The sequence below is a fragment of the Bicyclus anynana genome, chromosome 1, assembly GCF_947172395.1.
Source record: "Bicyclus anynana chromosome 1, ilBicAnyn1.1, whole genome shotgun sequence".
In the NCBI taxonomy this organism is placed as follows: domain Eukaryota; kingdom Metazoa; phylum Arthropoda; class Insecta; order Lepidoptera; family Nymphalidae; genus Bicyclus; species Bicyclus anynana.
The window spans coordinates 14,458,302-14,476,474 of record NC_069083.1 but is presented as its reverse complement, the minus strand read 5'-3'; the positions used below and the strand labels follow the sequence as shown (position 1 = coordinate 14,476,474).

The 18,173-nt window shown below is 37.5% G+C and overlaps 2 protein-coding genes across 4 annotated transcripts in view; one reads left to right on the top strand and one right to left on the bottom strand.

The window, feature by feature from the left end:
- LOC112052164 (exosome RNA helicase MTR4) overlaps positions 1 to 5,291 on the top strand; it is a 42,721-nt gene extending 37,430 nt beyond the window's left edge. Inside the window, exon 19 of one of the 2 annotated variants that reach the window (XM_052883835.1) lies at positions 5,258 to 5,291. In XM_052883835.1, coding sequence (XP_052739795.1) covers positions 5,258 to 5,276 — 19 coding nt within the window. In that variant the 3' untranslated portion in view covers positions 5,277 to 5,291. Of the gene's footprint in view, positions 1 to 3,817; positions 3,837 to 5,257 lie in introns of those variants that run through there. The other variant, XM_052883842.1, reaches the window with a different exon arrangement.
- LOC112052162 (voltage-dependent calcium channel subunit alpha-2/delta-4) overlaps positions 1 to 18,173 on the bottom strand; it is a 112,635-nt gene that overhangs the window by 23,253 nt on the left and 71,209 nt on the right. For both annotated transcript variants that reach the window (XM_024091130.2, XM_024091131.2), the window contains exons 4-6: positions 11,582 to 11,810; positions 6,004 to 6,135; positions 5,291 to 5,568 (exon numbers count right to left, since the gene is read on the bottom strand). In XM_024091130.2, the coding sequence (XP_023946898.1) occupies positions 5,291 to 5,568; positions 6,004 to 6,135; positions 11,582 to 11,810 (639 nt within the window). The remainder of the gene's footprint in view (positions 1 to 5,290; positions 5,569 to 6,003; positions 6,136 to 11,581; positions 11,811 to 18,173) is intronic.

Genomic DNA, 18,173 nt, shown 5'->3' with positions numbered 1-18,173 from the left:
TGAACGGTACTTTAAAAAATCAGTAAAATATATGGATGTGACGAATCATCTAAACAGTATAACTTGATTCGGATTTATACTACAACGTTTATGCCATAGTAACTATTACTGAAAATGGCTAGTTATAACGATAAATAGCATTTACTTTGTAACTTGCAAAACTCCATCAAATACATTGAAGTGACGAGACATCGAACCTGTATAACTTGGTTCTGAACAATCTTGCAACATTTGTGCCATACTAACTATTACTCCAAATGGGCAGTTTTAACCATAAGTACCATATTTTTGTTAAACGGTACTTTAAAAAATCAATAAAATAAATGGATTGGACGAATCATCGAAACTGTATAACTCGACACAAAGCTATACTACAATGTTTATGCCAAAGTAAAGATTGCTGCAAATGGCTAGTCATAACGATACATATGATTTATTTTGTTTGCGGGCACTTACAAAACTCAGTAAAATGTATAGAACTGACGAGTCATCCAACCTGTATAACTTGGTTCAGTGCAGTCCTACAACATTTGAGCCGTAGTAACTATTGCTCCAAATGGACAGTTCTAACGATACGTACCAGTTTTTTTTCTTGGCGGGCACTTTTGAAAATTGACAAAATGTATGGAAATAACGAATACTCGAACCTGTATAACTTGGTTCAGAGCCCTCCTACAACTTTCATGCCATATTAACTATTACTCCAAATGACTAGTTCTAACGATTCGTGCTATTTTTTTTCGTTGGCCGGCACTTTCAAAAAGGGCCCAAAATGAATGATCTCCTTTGCGGTATTGTAGAGGGTTTTTTTTTTAATTATTTACTAGTTAGCCCTTGACTTCAATCTCACCTGATGGCAAGTGATGATGCAATCTAAGATGGAAGCGGGATAAATTGTCAGTAGGAGGATGAAAATCCACACTCCTTTCGGTTTCTACACGACATTGTACCGGAACGCTAAATCGCTTGACGGTACGTCTTTGTAATCTCTAGATCTATTGAACCTTTTACCACTAGAAAGCTACGTTATTTCTGAGTGTCATAGACTTTATCCCTGCACAGTCGTGGGAACGGGAACTACGCGGGTGAAACCGCGGGGCGACCGGTATGGTTATAAACAACATGTAACTACTAACTATACAACAGCCTTTCTTGATGAGTACTGTTTACCAACAAACAAATTAGAAATGAAGGTAGAAAACGCATGTCATTTTATAACTTATTTATTTTAAAATATGTGCGGTTTGTTTATAAAATGTTATATAAAATATATTAACCATATCTAATTGTTCTAAGCTTATTTATCAAGTTTATTTTCATAAATTCAAGAACAAGTTAATCATAATTATTATTAGGTGTGAAATGACTAGTGATTTATACCCTCATTTTTAATTTGTTTGTTGGTAAATAATACTCATCAAGAAAGGCTGTACTATAGGTAGTGAATTACTACGTCCACGGCAACCAGCTTTTATCTAGAGAACACAGTTTGCGAGCAAACCACGTACCTACTGAGTTCTTTAAGTGCACTTTAAAATCACTTAGGACTAAGTAGTAAGCACACTTTTATGTACAGCTTTATTCGCATGACCGGGACCCCGTCTATTATAGAGGCGCAAAAGGGGATCATATATTAATTTAGGTTGAAGATACTTGGGCTGTAGATGTGATATGTTTTGGGTACGCTTCTTTAATTACTTGTAACGATAGATACGAGTTGTACTAGCTATTTTGTTTTATGTAGGTACTTGCTTTTTTGTTTTCGTAGAACATTTTGATTTACGTTCAATTTTAATAAAAAAAAACATTTTTTTTTCTCTGTCTTATAAATATGACCATTCCTGTATAGTTAAATCATATTTCAAGACGAGAGAACGACAAATGTCGACCATTGGTCCATAGCTTAACCTATATTACTATATATAGCTCAATATATAGCCTCAATAGCTCAGCGGTAAGAGCGGTCGGATTTATCATCGAAGGGTGGTGGTACGATCCCCGTCCCGTTGGACTATTGTCGTACCCACTGCTAATACAGTATTTCCCGACTAGTTGGAGGGGAATGGGAATATTGGTCATATTTAAAAGATATGGCAAATATTCTTTTTTTTTTTTTTAAATAAATAATTAGCGATGGAATCCATAATATAACTCTGTCTTTCGCTGCGTTAAGATGACAGAGAGAAAGCGATTTTTCTCGAAACTCTATCGCTATTGGTGGACAATATAACATTGTCGTTTTCTCTTCACGAGTTAAGCTCAAAATTTATCTGTCGCCGTATGGTGGTGAATATTTTTGAGTAAGTATTTAAGTCAAGTTAAAAAATTGTTCTGTCAGACACCTACCAAAAAATGTTCACCAATTCTCGGACATTCGAGGTGTCGAAAGCGCGTTGCCGGCGAGCGGCTGTCTGGAGTCGGATGTTTTCATTACGTGTCCGAGGCGTAAAAATGAGTATTGACCTTTATGTTGTTGACGTATACTATGCCTATAGTTCCTCTACTATTAGTCAGAAAGAGTGTTTGATCGACCCGATACGATTTTGTGTAAATAAGAGTGGCATCTTTACTTCATCAGGCATCAGGCGTTATTGCAGCTAAATTCTTGCATATAGGTATAGCATAAAAAATAGGTAGTCAGGGGGGAATAAATAACTAAATTAGGACGGAATCACGTTGGACTGTGTCGTTACCTACCTATACACAGTGGCGTGCATAAGGTTGTAGATCAGGGTATGCACTAGTGAAACTATTTAACCTAACTGGGCAAATGAGCATTTGATAAGCATTAGCAAAACATTTGTCAAGCTATGCAGTACTTTAATGCATGTATGAAGTGTACGCCACTGACCAACCATCAGTAGAAATAATAGTCGAATGCTCAAAAAGACGAGTTCTGAACGCAAGAAATTTATTCTAACACCGCTTAATATGTGCAGGTAGATTATGTAAATTACGCAACAGCATAATCGTTTCCTAGCTCTACAAAACCGTTTTGACGTTGCTGATGGAAATTAAACGCAATATGATTTAGATTTTGAATGGAAAAGTTTCAGAACAAGGAAATCATTTTCATAACGTAATTCGTTTGTTTAGGGTTGTTAGATGTATTTATGGATCTACAAGTACGTTAATTTTTGACTCTACCAACACAGCAAGACTAACATCTAATGTTTTGTTCAACTATTCATCATCAACATCATCATCATATCAAGATTTTTCCAAATCGGTTCAGTAGATCCAGTGATTAACCCCCTGCAATACCACAAACTTTACCTCTTTATAATATTAGATTAGATTCCGGAGGGTGTGGGTTCGAATCCAGCCTGGGGCAACCTTCAACTTTTCAGTTGTGTGCATTTTAAGAAATTAAATATCACGTGTCTCAAACGGTGAAGGAAAAACATCGTGAAGAAACCTGCATACCAGAGAATTTTCTTAATTCTCTGCGTGTGTGAAGTCTGCCAATCCGCATTGGGCGAGCGTGGTGGACTATTCTCAGAGACTCGAGCTCAGCAGTGAGCCGAATATGGGTTGATAATGATGATAATGTTTAATGTAGTTTTGTTATTCATGCAGTCAATTCGTAATTGTACTTTGTAGAGTCAATGTCTCCTAAGAATTTCTTCGGCCTCGAAGTGAAAGTGTCAGCTTTTAGTGAGGAATAGCAAACAAAATACATTTTGCACTGTCCATGATGTGTATCCCCAAAATAACGCCTACTTCTATTCAAAATATTTACTACGTTTTTAGATGCTTTCTCTACACCAGTTAGGTATACTGTGACAAAATTGGTTTTTATTCCATTTTATTTCAGGTGACAACCCTAACTGTTAGCAGATTTGTGACGAATTGCGCATATGCTAGTAGGTATGTAAATCGCCTATTGTGCAACATTTACAGTTCGGGAGATGTGAAAGTGTCCGTAATTTCAGGAACACTGGAGTCTGCAAGGTTCGGGTGATTAAATGACAATTCTCTCGTTAGTCGTTACGTTACGCTTTATGCAGGTGTGACGTTTGTAGGCGGCTGAATAGACCTCGCATAGAGTCTTTTGAAAATAAAATTGGTTCATGTCATCTAGATATGTGCTGGCATATTCCACTAGGTTAACGAGGTCATCGCTCTAGCAAAGAGTGTTTTTAAAAGTAACTTTTTAGGATTTAGAGTTGTTAAAATTTTTCACGGGGAATTTCGTATATTTTGCCTATTGATATTGATTATTTGACTTAAAACCGAAACATAGTTACAATGTAATCTTTCATTTTGTAAAGTACATCTTTGTTTATGAAGTTTGGTTGAATTTTTCCATTATTAGTGTATCCTAGAGTAATTTGCCAACAAGTCTCTAAAAATAATACGAAGTCTCCTGTCATACCTTCCAACTTTATTAAAGATGAAACCGGAGTTGAGAAACCTCCTAAAGTAGGTTAAAAATGAAGTAAAACTAAGTTTGCCTACCCACCAATTTAATTTAATGCTAATTGATAAATTATAATTTGTAACAATGGTAATTTTTACTTTTTATTTGTTAATGTTATTCTCAAAACTGTATTGTAACCTTAAAATATAATCAATACTGTAATCTTTGTGGCCTCAGTGGTAAGTTAATGTATTCCAATAATCATGTAATGTAACGCTTTTGATTACAAATAAATAAATAAACAAGTATCTCCGCACACACAAAGCTCCGTGTTCATATAATATAGTGCCCAACTCGGTCAGAGTTAGGTAAATACTGTATTTGAATACGTTGTAAAACTCGTTCGGGCAGCGAGCAAATACGGTGACGATGGACTGGACTATCTAGCGGTTGGACGAACTGAGTTGTCCGAGTCAAAATCAAAATCAAAATCAAAAATCATTTCTTTCAAGTAGGCTCAGTTTACAAGCACTTTTGACATGTCAGTTGACTATTTGTAAAGATTCTACCACCGGTTCGGAAGGCAGGTTCTGCTGAGAAGATACCGGCAAGAAACTCAACAGTTGCTCTTTTGAAAAAGTCATATAATATTACAATTGATAACAATTACAATTTCTTATAGTTTTATTTCCTGTGTGAAGGTGGAAGCTGATCCAATGGCCTCCAAGCGCTTTTATCTTTAAGGAACTCATCAATGTTGTAGTAACCTCGACTAAGTTAATGTTTTTAACACATTGCTTAAAGCTATGCATTGGCAGATCCATCACAGTCTTGGGATCTTGTTATAGAAGAGTACACCCAAACCTACAAAAGATTTTTTTACCCTCCTTTCAGTCATCCCCACGTCAATTAGTAAAAGTAGCTCACCTGTGCAAGCATCTTCGTATAGCACGGATGTAGCTCCGACACTGAGTCGCTGTATCTGAACACGTTGACGAAGTCGTTCGGGCCGAGTGTGTCGAGTAGAGCGGCGACGGTCGACTTGGCGAGCTGGCGGTTGGACGAGCTGAGTTCGTCCGAGTCGTCCAGCAAGATGACGAGGTCCTTAGGCGAGGTTGCCGCCTCTACGAACCAGTTGGACGACCGGAAGTCGTAGAAGTCTCTTGCGTGATGTGAGTATCCATCTTCGGGTGGCCACGACATTGCTGTTAAATAAAAAAAATACACTGTTATTTTCGTTTTCGTATTGTTCGACTATAAAAGTAGTAAAGAGTAAAATATTTATATTCATTTATTGTAAAAATATAATGCTACTTGCGTCATTTTAATGCATACATGCATGCATTGAAAAATTTTTGGACTATCATCATTTCTGAAGTGAAAACTTTTCATAGGCGATCTAATTATGTTTTTTTCCGGGAAGCACCAAATTAAGTGAGATTGTGGATTACGTTTTACTTATTTGTGCTTTCACACGCAATACGGGGCTCCTGTAGCCCGGGGGCCCCGTATTTATAATTTGTTTGTACACGTCAAGTATGGCTAAAGTATAGTTATGTAGATGAGCCATTATCATACGCCTTCCGTTTATACCTACTCCTAAAATAATGTTATATGAACAAACACAACCAGGTACATACCAGGATACCGCCTCATAAACCCCGAGGACGAGGCGTAGTACTGCCAAGACAGAGTCGGATCAATTTCGTAGTTGTTCACAAACAGTGGATCCAAGTGTTCTGACCATCCGATTTGATTCTGGACCTCTCCGTCTGTACGAAAAAAATGTATATAATTAAAATTAAATATTTTCAAAATCTGAGACATCCTAAAGCGCAAAGGATAATAAATGAATTTAATCTATATCTGTACTACTGCCAAGTGGCACGTCGATTCTCTTTCTACAAACGCTAACGCTTCGAAAACTAGAAAAATGTATGGGAAAGACAGATCCGATCGACAACTTGATCACGTGACCTGTCGATAGCAAATGTCATTCCTACACATTTTTAAATTTTCGAAGCGTTTGCGATCGTAGAAAGAGAATCGATGTGACACTTGGCTACAGGTCCAGTATAGTTTATAGGCTCACTACAGGGTTAAGCCACCTTATAGGAAATATGGAGTATATGGAGCTTAGAACCATCACGCTTCAATGCGGGACGGTGGGCTTAAAAGCGTAGTAGGTATTTCATAGCCCTGGAATCGATCCATAGACCTCATGATCCTTTACCCACTGAACTAACGATGCAGCACTTTAAATCTTTAACATTGTACAAAACTTAGTAGAAGTAGCCGAATCAACTTTCCTCATTGATTCCTCTATAAGCTTAGAAAAGTTCCCCTCAGTACCAACCGAACTCAATGTAGGTTAATTGAGTTTAGCCGGCTAAAAGCTTTGATACAGTGCTTGCTCGTGATAGCTTATAGCCGCAACCCCGAGTGCCTATAATCCTACAATATGTATTTATAAACTAGCATCCGACCAACTATATTTTGAAGTTATATGAATTGCAAATAGCAGTACCTGCTTGGAATAAGAATATTTTTGTTTTTAAATTCAAGTTAGTATGTAAATTCAGTTGGTAATAGTTTATCGATTGATTGCAAATCGGTATTTATTTTTTACTGGTTTAAGGCAGACTGTCAATGACGTCGAGCCGTAATAAATTATGAACTGAATATTAAGCTATTAAATAGCTTTTATCGCAGGCTTTGAGCGCGACGACCGAATCAAGAAATTCCGTAACGCAAATAAACCTAACACCCAAGCCGTGCATCAAGTTAACACATTTCGACGATATCCTATAGATTCAACTGGAGAAGTGCTGTGAAACTTAGGGGCAACTTATTAAACCAGAATTCGATTTCAGTCAACGTAAATACATTTTTTATTTTTTTTTATTCTTTACTAAAGAAGAAAAAAATTCTGCATAAATAAACAATTATAACTGCATAAGTTGATAAAAATGCTCTATGCATACCGTGGCAGTCCCCGTATTTTTTTATTATTTAAACAATGAAATGGTGCTTGAATCTGCTGATATTAATTGACGATTGTATTGATGGACTATTGTCTATGATGGTAGCGCACTAAATTGAGAATATTCAACCCAAACTTCAGGCTTTAAGATGTTTGGGCACAAAAGACTTATTTATTGATGTTTTGGCTAACTTCGACGGTGTGGTATTCGTTTTTGTTTTCTATTGATATGATAAATCTTTTGTGCTTTTCAGTAAAGCTTATTTTTGGTTTGCCTGTAGAATTGATAGAAGATAATGTCTCAGACAGATAGATAAAAAATATGTTTAATCCTATTTTTAATTTTTAGATCGATGTCTTTTATCTATGTTTTTTATATACACATATGTTATTTCTATTTATTCAATTATATGTTTAATAAATGTCGCATGGCGATATAGTAGTTAAGAGTATTTCTTATTACAAACTATTTTTGACATTACACAAGTAGAATAAAAACTTAATTTAATTGAGTTGCTATATAGTCGAAAATTAACATTAATTAATTATTTAATTAAAACTTATGTCGCCTCTCTTATGCGCTCATACACGACGGACGTATTTATAAACTAATTTCCATTATTTTCCAAGAGTGAATATAGTTGTACAAACAGATTCGTGATTAAATAAAGGTCAACGAACCCTATCTACTCGCATTACCATAATACAAAGGTAATATTTACAAACGATAATGCTTCATACATTTACAGTAGCCTATTTGTTTTAACAGTTATGATCGATTCGAACGAGAATTGAGTTCACTGATTGTGTCGGTAGCTTTAGTAAATGTAGCAGTCCGAACTGGAAGCAAAAATAGGCAGCAGGAAGTCCATTTGTTAATAAATCATGTCACCCTAAAGGCTTATATATAACTGCGGCGTAGGGGGTCGGTACCCCTTGGATAATATCACCGTGGCCCACATTTGAGATGTGTCAAGTCAGAACCTTTGTTAAAGTAATAGATTTGTGATTACTTAGTATACGGCAAGACACATGCTTAAGATGATTGCTTTGCTCGTTCTTAACTATCATTACGTTATCATTACGTTTATTTTTAAACTATTTTCATTATTCATTAATTTTTCAACGGATTTTATTATTGAAAAGAAGCATTTTGTTTAACTTCATTATAAAACTTCATAACCCATTTATTTTTAATTTCGCTACGCAAATTAAACATAGACCCCTAACGTATATTTAATTTCAAAACCGATGCATACGTTGAGCTGGAATGGGACTATGGTTTAATAAGTTTCGCCCCTTAGTTTCACACCATTTGTCCAGTTGACTCAATATGATAACGTCGAAGTTAACTTGATGCACGGCTTGGGTGTTAGGTTTATTTTCGTTACGGAATTTCTTGATTCGGTCGCCACGCTCAAAGCCCGCTATAGAAGCTATGCAATAGCTTAAAATATTAACCAAATATAGGTTATTTTATTATTAAAAATATGTATATTATATGAAAGGATGGTTTTACATCTAAGTGTATCTTGAGCATCAGTAATGCATATCTGAACAATATGTAAACCGACAAAGACGTACCGCCAAGCGTTTTTGCGTTCCGGTACGATGTCGTGTAGAAACCGAAAAGGGTGTGGATTTCATCCTCCTCCTAACAAATTAGCCCGATTCCATCTTAGATTGCATCATCACTTACCATCAGGTGAGAATGTAGTTAAGAGCTAACTTGTAAAGAATAAAAAAAAATGTAATATCAGTGAAGCACGAGCACATTATGTAACGTACATCCGAGCTCACTGCAATCCGACCTAGTATAAATAAAATATAAAAATTACAATATTTGTTATACAAATTTTATCTCGCCGATCCCCTCAATGCGGCGAAACCTTTAGGCGGGTGTCGCCCCCTCCCTCGCATGTCAACAATATATTACGTGTCATTATTTAAGGCGAAAGCCACTGTCACTCCGCCGCACGTTACTAAAAGCAACTGGTGTTATTAAATATTACGGATAAGCAAATTACTTTTCCATTAAAACACTTTGTATAATATATACTTATTGTATATACGAATAGACCGTACAATGTTCATACAGTTGATACGTATTATCTAAAAACCGATCAGAACGTAGCACTAAACAATATTTAAATAATATATAATATTAAAATAATAAATATTATCAATAAATATAATAAATTATTTGGTGGTTTTGTACATTATAATTTTATAAATAAAAGTTCATGTTCATAGAAAATTCGATTAATTAAGGATTAAAATAACTACTGTACTTACCTTATCGAAATCTTAGAAATACGAGTAGAAAGTTATAACGTTCATTTTTGTCTTTTAGATTCAATCAGTATTTTATTTTTAAAAGATATATATATATATATTATTATTACATTAATTTAGCTTTTCATATTATCAGTATTCAAAGTTATTCAATTAAGTAAGAGCTGATGCAGTAATTTAGGTTCTATTCATCTGAGAAACCGGACGTCATTTGGAGATGCCACTCTCTGACTAATTGGATTAGATCTTTCGTTATTAAGATATGAGAATTTGAATAGAGTTTTGATTTTATTAAGAAAAAATAATCTCGTTTTTTATATTACTCGTAGAAGAGCACTTCATTAAGAGCAAACAGTATAAATAGAATTTAACAAAATAATTTAACAAAAGAAAAAGCTTCCAAATAAATGCAAATTATTTAATAACTACCAAGAACTCTTAATTATTATTAGTGACTAGCTGACGCCGCGCGGTTTCACCCGTGTGGTTCCCGTTTCCGTAGGAATATATAGCCTTTCTCGATAAATGGGCACAAAACACTACAACGAATTTTTCAAATCAGACCAGTAGTTCCTGAGATTTCCGCGTTCAAACAAAGAAACAAACTCTTCAGCTTTATTATATCATTATATATTATTGTGATCAAAAAGTAGAATCCATCTCCCTGTAGATCTATATCCTGAGAGGAGACTGTTCAACAGTGAGCGAAATATGGGTTGTTAATGACGAAGTAGAATCTTAGGCGAAATAGTAAAGGCAAAATCTTTTAAATAACTATTATTGTGGAAATGAATATTCAATTACTAGAATAGGTTCACGGCGCACGTACCTACCAATATTTGAAGAGTTAAATAAATATTCAAAAGCTGGACTACATTATGTTTATTGAATTTCCAGAGGAGAATTGAAATGTAGGAAGGAGCGTGTTTCGTCTAGATGTTTCAAGCGAAGCGGATTGGCGGCACATGGGAATATTTAATCCGTGACATCTGGCAACAATGTGCGATTTCAGAAACGTTTTAGCCGCTTATAAAATTTTAGCCTGACAACACTGTATATTCTGTATTTTAGTTAAGTTGTTGCAACTTTCAAGTATTTATATAACTTAGGTAGGTAACAACTGATGTCAAACAATATGTAAAGCTTGCCATTTATTTCCTTTTAACAAGAAATTAGTTAACTGATTGTTCATGTTGAACTAAATGAAACAGGTCGTTTCGCGCAGGTTGTAAATGATTCAGAAAATAAAATTTTATCTTCAGAAAATTTATAAAAAATGGTGAATGCCAATTGCTACGTTGAAATGTGATTGCTTAGATTCCTTTGGTCTTGTGGTACATTATATAGTTACCCCGTGGTTTCTCCCGCGTAATACCCATTTACGTGGGATTATGGATTAATGATATAATAGCCATACTCACAATTAACGTGGCTTTATATTGGTAAAAGAATTTTCAAAATCCGTTCTGTTGAACATCCCTTACAACCTCACAGGCTCAGAATCTCTACATCTTTATAATATTGAAATATATATTAGAGAATAATAATTATATTCACATTTCATCATCATCATCAACAACCCATATTCGACTCACTGCTGAGCACGAGTCTCCTCTCAGAATGAAAGGCATTAGGTTTTAGTCCACCACGCTGGCCCAATGCGGATTGGCCGACTTCACACACGTAGAAAATTAGGAAAATTCTCAATATTTAATTTCTTAAAATGCACATAACTGAAAAGTTGAAGGTGCATGCCCTGGGCCGGATTCGAACCTACACCCTCCGGATCAAAGGCAAAGGTCATATCCACTGGGCTTTTTACGTCTGATCGTCGTCTTAGTTACATTTACCTACATTTAATTTTAGAGAAAGTGATTCCAGAGCCTCTAAAAAAATTCGAACAATATCGGAATTGAAACTATTAAATACGTAATGCCTACCTTCAGTGTTAACTTTCGGAGGCATAAGTACCGCACTGTAGCTGGTATTGACGGCGATATGGTCGAAGTGTCTGCTAGGGGACAGTAGCAGGCGTCTTGCTCTCGAAGATAGAGTGCCATCGTCGGCGTGGACATTCAACCAGCGCGCGTCGTAGTATGAGCCCGGGGAGCCGTCTATACTGCTGCTTCCCGCCGACAGTGCCGCCGCTTCTGCTGAGTCCATTATCCGCTGAAAATAACGACATTTGTAATATACGGAATTTACTTTAGTATGTACTATACTAATCCTAATATTATTATAAATGCGAAAGTTTGTATGGATGTTTGTTACTCTTTATTCCGCAACTACTGAACCAATTTGGCTGAAATTTAAACGAAGATAGTGTATTAACACATGTTATCTTTTTATCCCGAAAAAAAATCATGGCTTTTGCGAGATTTGCGAGAAACTGAATTTGACGCGGACGAGTCGAGACGAGTCACGGGCGTCCGCTAGTAATACTATAATGCGAAAGATTGTAAGCATGTGATAGTAACTCTCACACAAAAACTACAGGATAAGTATTTGAAGTAGCACATAGCTACAGATACTTATCCGGAAAATTAAAGAGTTCCCGATGGATCGTAAGAATTACAATATGTATATTCACGTGAACTAATTCGCAGTCATCAGCTATCATCAGTGACATATGAGTATAAACTTCTTTATCACTTTGTTCTTAACCACGCTAAGCGGGTTCAGCCCGTTCAGCAATGTATAATGTTCTACGCTTTTATTCTTCTATCAAACGTCAACAAACAGTATGTACAACTGTTTGTTGACGTTTGATGAAGAATCCTCTGTCACACTTTTCCATCTTTCCTTCTTTGATTTTTCATTTTGCATTTCTCTATTATGTGGGTAGGTACAGATATTCTCTAACCAGCAGACTAATTCACTATCTTTGAGGGAAAACAACATTGATTTAACCCATATTTAAGGTATCGTGTTAGTTAAGTCGTCGAGTAGGTATGGCACGAAAACGCAAGAAAACACATTCACATTTATAACTCCTTTCCCTTTTTGCATATTTAGGGTAACTCTTTTATTAAGTACCCACCAACGATAACATTTCATTATACTTTTACTTAGTTGGTTTGCAAGAAATGTTAACAGGCAACTTTTAGCCATTAGAGGTGCCTCGCGTCACAACCTCAAGAACTTTCTTAAAGTCTCTGCATTACCAAAGTTAGAGGAAAGTTAGCTCATACCTATATACTCATACATATTATATCTATCATACCTTACATTCATTTATATTGAATGTAAGGTTTAGAACGTATATAATATGTACATTGTAAATAAATTCTCGTGTCGCAGTGTTTGTTACCAAACTCCTCTGAAACGGCTGGACCGATTTTTATAAAACAGTGGGTGCATATCGTTCGATAGGTCTGTTAATCGACCATCATCTATTTTTCATACCCCTAAATGATAAGGTTGACCCACCCCAAAATTTACAAGGAAAAATATTAATTTGCCTGGTGATATGTATATTAAACAAATCGAAAGTGCTACCATTTGATCACTTTGAAGGCGATGCCAAACCAGTGGCGTATTAATTAAAGCCGTTTCTGAAATAACTGTCTGAAAATCCTAAAATTTCATGATTGAAATTGGTTAAGAAATGACGAAGTTATGAGGTATGTGCTTTCTTTTAATGTTTGTTACCACAAACATTAAAAATTAAAAACATACGCGTCGAAATGAGAACCTCCTCCTTTTTTTGAAGTCGGTTAAAATATAGCCTACTGGTTTCTGAAGTACAAGAGCTAGACTATTGTCGGTATTTTATGTACTTGTGCCATACAAACTTGCTCAGAGATCGTCTCGATGCATAAAAATGCAATTATTTTCTTCAGTTTCCTTTGAACATTTTGTTACTAAAATCTTCTGCATAAAGCAAACTACGTCATTTTCTCTTTGCAAACTTAGATGGAGCCCCATTACTCTCACAAAGAAAAGAGTTTTCGTAATGTCCGATTACAGTGGAGTCGGGCACTGTACTCCAAGGCTGTATTTTTATGCTTTTTTTATTATGATATTTTACAGTTATCTATAGTTGTAGTATATTAATCTATACTAATATTATAAAGAGATAAAGTTGTGGTATTGTAGGTGTGTCTCTGTGTCTACTGAATCGGTTTTGAAAATTCTTACCTCCCGACTAGCTACCGCCCAATTAGTCTTCTCAACACCATTGGCAAGGTGTATGAGATAATCATTTTGAATCGTCTCAAAGCCAATTGCGATGAAAAGCAACTTCTCATCAAACAACAGTTTGGATTTCGATGTAAACACTCATGTGTTCATCAAGTGCACCGCCTCACGGAGCACATTCTAACCGGTTTTAATACATTTCATAACCCCATCGCCACCGGGGCGCTCTTCTTTGACGTAGCTAAAGCGTTTGACCGCGTCTGGCACGAAGGCTTGATATTCAAACTAAACCGTTTCGGCGTACCAAACAAAATGGTACGCTTGCTACACAGCTTTCTGTCCAACCGCACCTTCAGGTACCGTATAGACGGCACTCTCTCTTCACCCAGACAGATTCGCGCAGGAGTCCCTCAGGGCTCCGTGCTCTCCCCGCTTTTATACTCGCTCTTCACAAGCGACATTCCCACCGACCACCCGGGCGTACACGTCGCCCAGTTTGCGGACGACACCGCACTGTACGCGACGGCAGTAAACCGGGTCCACATTAGAGCCCGCCTCCAGAAGGCGGTAAACATTATAGGTAAATGGTTCCGCCTTTGGCGTATAGAAGTCAACCCAGAGAAAAGCGCAGCCGTGCTTTTCACCGGCAAAGCGGTCTCCCGTCTCAAGTCCGGACTCAAAGAAGTCTCCCTTTACGGAGCACCCATCCCCTGGCAACGTACTGCCAAGTACCTAGGCGTTACCTTCGATAACCGCATGAGCTTCTCCATGCACGTTAACAAAGCGAGAAAAAAGGCCGCATACGTAATGCACCGCCTTTACGCTATGATAAATAAGAAAAGTAAATTGTCCCTCCGCTCAAAGCTAACGCTTTATAAAACTACGATCCGTCCGATCTTAACCTACGCTAGTGTAGTCTTTGCCCACCGTCCAAAAGCGACCCTTAGGCCGCTTCAAACCCTACAGAATCGTTTTCTGCGTCAAATCACGGGCGCGCCGTGGTTTTTACGCAATAATGACCTCCATAGAGATCTAGAATTACCGACAATAGCTAAGTACATGAAACAGCTCTTTCAAAACTATTTTGACAGAGCTGCCATCCATCCCAACCAACTAGTGGTTGAGGCCTGCAATTACACTCCCAACCTAAACGCTAACTGCAAGCAGAGGCGTCCCAAGAACGTCCTTTACGATCCAGACGATGACATAACAACCGACAATGCTTCCCAGGTAACACAATCACAAGCTACACAGCGTCTTCGCCGGCGAAGACGAGGTCCCCGATATCTAACGTCACCCGGACGTGGGTTTTCTAACTCACGATCTTGGGGGCGTCCGGACTGATTCACTCAGGTCACGGTTACCTCCTCCAGAATGGCCTTCTAAGCCGAGGTCCGAGTCTCATAGGAGACGCCCTTAGAGAGCCGTTCCGTCCTCTATCTTTCTTTCAGCCTTCGGGTCACATCAGGCGATGCTTCTGCGCTCGCCCAACCCCCCCGGTGACGCCGTAGTGGTTCCGCAGGGAGCTATCGGCACCTACTCAGACAGAAAAAAAAAAAAAATGAAAATTCTTTTACCTACAAGAAGTCACGTTATTTTTATAGGCTCTATTTTATTCCCGTATTCTCACGTTACATTCTACGTATGTATCGAGACGGTTTAATAAGCAGTAGATAAGTCAGTGCCTTGGATAAATTTCTCATGTTGAGTTGTTCTTGATATCACGTGTCTCAAACGCTTAAACATCGTGAGGAAACCTGCATACCAGAAAAATTCCTTTATTATCTATGTGTGTATTGGACCAGCGCGTAACCTCTCGTTCTGAGAGGAGACTCGTGCTCAACAGTGAGCGGAATATGGGTCCTTAATAAACATAGTTGAAAGCCAAAATTTTAGAACTATCGTCATCTACCTCTTAACTTAATGTTGAACACAGTTCATTGAAAACGCAAATACTTTATGATTTCAATGGCTAAGAACAAAAGCACCTATTGATCGGAATGATTCGCTCCGCTAATTGCCACCGATTGTCTCCGATCTTTTACCCCAATCTTTGTGTTCGGGCCTCCTTGCAAAATGCAAAATGTTATAACGAAGTATTTCCGTAAAGATTTTCCGAGCCTGCCTCCCTTAATGGGAAGAGTTGTGATTTAGCAGTTTCTTAGTAAAAGACCAGAGACGTAGCTACCGCCGTATCAATGATACGGGGCCCCGAACTACAGGGGCCTTACGTGTGAAAACAAAAATTAGTAAAATGTAATGTCAATGTCACTTAATCTGGTGCTATCTAGCTAAACTAGTAAAAAATCGTATAAAAAGCTGTATATAGAGTTTAACTTCAGAAATTACAAAATTAAAAAAAGCAATATATTTTTTACCAAAAGCGTGCAGCCTAAAAATGCCAATTGTCATATTTATTTTGTGAGAAAACTTTACCTCCCCCCCCCCACTAATTTTGATACAGAGCCCTTCCAAGGCCTATAGAGTTTACCTTCAGAAATGACAAAATTAAAAAAAGGAATATTTGTTTTCCCGTAAATGGAAATTTTCATATTTATTTTTTTATTTTGTGAGAAAACTTTACCCTGGCCCCCTCCAACTAATTTTGATACAGGGCTCCAAGGCACGCTACGCCACTGTATACGACCCGTGGTTTAGACTGTTTGGAAAATCAATACGATATGAACATAGGTAGACATGACGCTTCAGGGTCAAAAACCTTATTGTGAGAGCAAAGCTCTTTCTGTATCCCATCTGAATAGACAATATAGATTTGGAAAATTTTGGTTGGTGACTTTACATTGCCTCGAGTATGCTTGGCGGTTATGCTTGCGTATACCCGAGTCTTCGACTCTCGGATATACCTACGAATCGCTCGCACCGAATTGAAAATATTTTCTGATTGGAAAGTCGAAATTCGTATCTACAGTTTGGCTTATGAAAGTAGAGACTGAAATCGATCGACAAAAAAAACAACATGGAGGGCGTTCCCAAAACAATACTTCAAATATTTAAATAACTCAAGTTTTATAATTGCAATTTATTTATTTTTCAATATGTAGTAACGTTTTCACACATATACCTATTAACTACGTTTTTTAAATAAAGATTAGTGGTTATTTTTTATTTGCCGGACGATTTCAGTCTCTATATACTTTCATTAGTCAAAGTCTAGTAGTGTGCATAAAATCTCATCATCATAATCATTATCAACCCATATTCGGCTCACTGCTGAGCACAAGTCTCCTCTCAGAATGAGAAGGGTTAGGCCAATAGTCCACCACGCTGGCCACATCCGGATGGGCAGAAATCACACATGTGGAGAATTAAGGAAATTCTCAGGTATGCAGGTTTCCTCACGATATTATTCCTTCACCGTTTGAGACACGTGATATTTAATTTCTTTAAATTCACATAACTGAAAAATTGGAGGTACATGCCCGGACCGGATTTAACCTAAATCCTCCGGAATCAACGACTAACCGGCACTTAACGACAATTGTTTTTTCTTTAAAAAAAATCGCCCTTCAACGGATTTAAAATGATCTGACCTTCTTATCATAAAGAGGCCCTCCTTCTCCATGAAGTCAGCCAACATTTGGCCCCTGTCGTTCCGTTGCCCATATCCAAATCGTCCCACTTTCAACTCTGAACCGCTACGTCCGCCCAACTTTGCGTTAAAATCCCCCATCACAACATTGTCATAAGAGTTTGAGGCATGTATGGCTTTAGAAATATCCTCATACAATACCTCAACCTCCTCGTCGGGATGTGTCGAGGTCGGTGCGTAAACCTGTATAACCTTCAACGAATCATAAGAAGGCTCAGAGTCACACAGCGGGCGATGGAACGAGCTATGTTAGGAGTATCTCTGCGTGATCGAATCAGAAATAAAGAGATCCGCAGAAGAACCAAAGTCACCGACATAGCTCAACGAGTTGCGAAGCTGAAGTGGCAATGGGCGGGGCACATAGTTCGAAGAGCCGATGGACGTTGGGGTCCCAAAGTGCTGGAATGGCGACCCCGCACTAGTAAGCGCAGTGTTGGCCGACCCCCCACCAGGTGGACTGACGACATCAAGCGAGTCGCAGGGATTCGCTGGATGCAGGCGGCTCAGTATCGTGATGTTTGGAAGTCCCTACAAAAGGCCTATGTCCTGCAGTGGACGTCCATCGGCTGATATGATGATGATGATAATGATGATGACCTTCTTAAGTTACCCTTCGTTTAATTCACAGTAGTTGGGTAAATAGTACCGTAGTTATTCGTAAAGTGCACCGTATGGTTCTAAGCACACGCGAAAAGAACAAATAAAAGAAATATAAAAGAAACTACAAGTTTGCTTCTCGTATTATTGGACATAGGACGCACGTATGTTTTTTTATAAAAAAA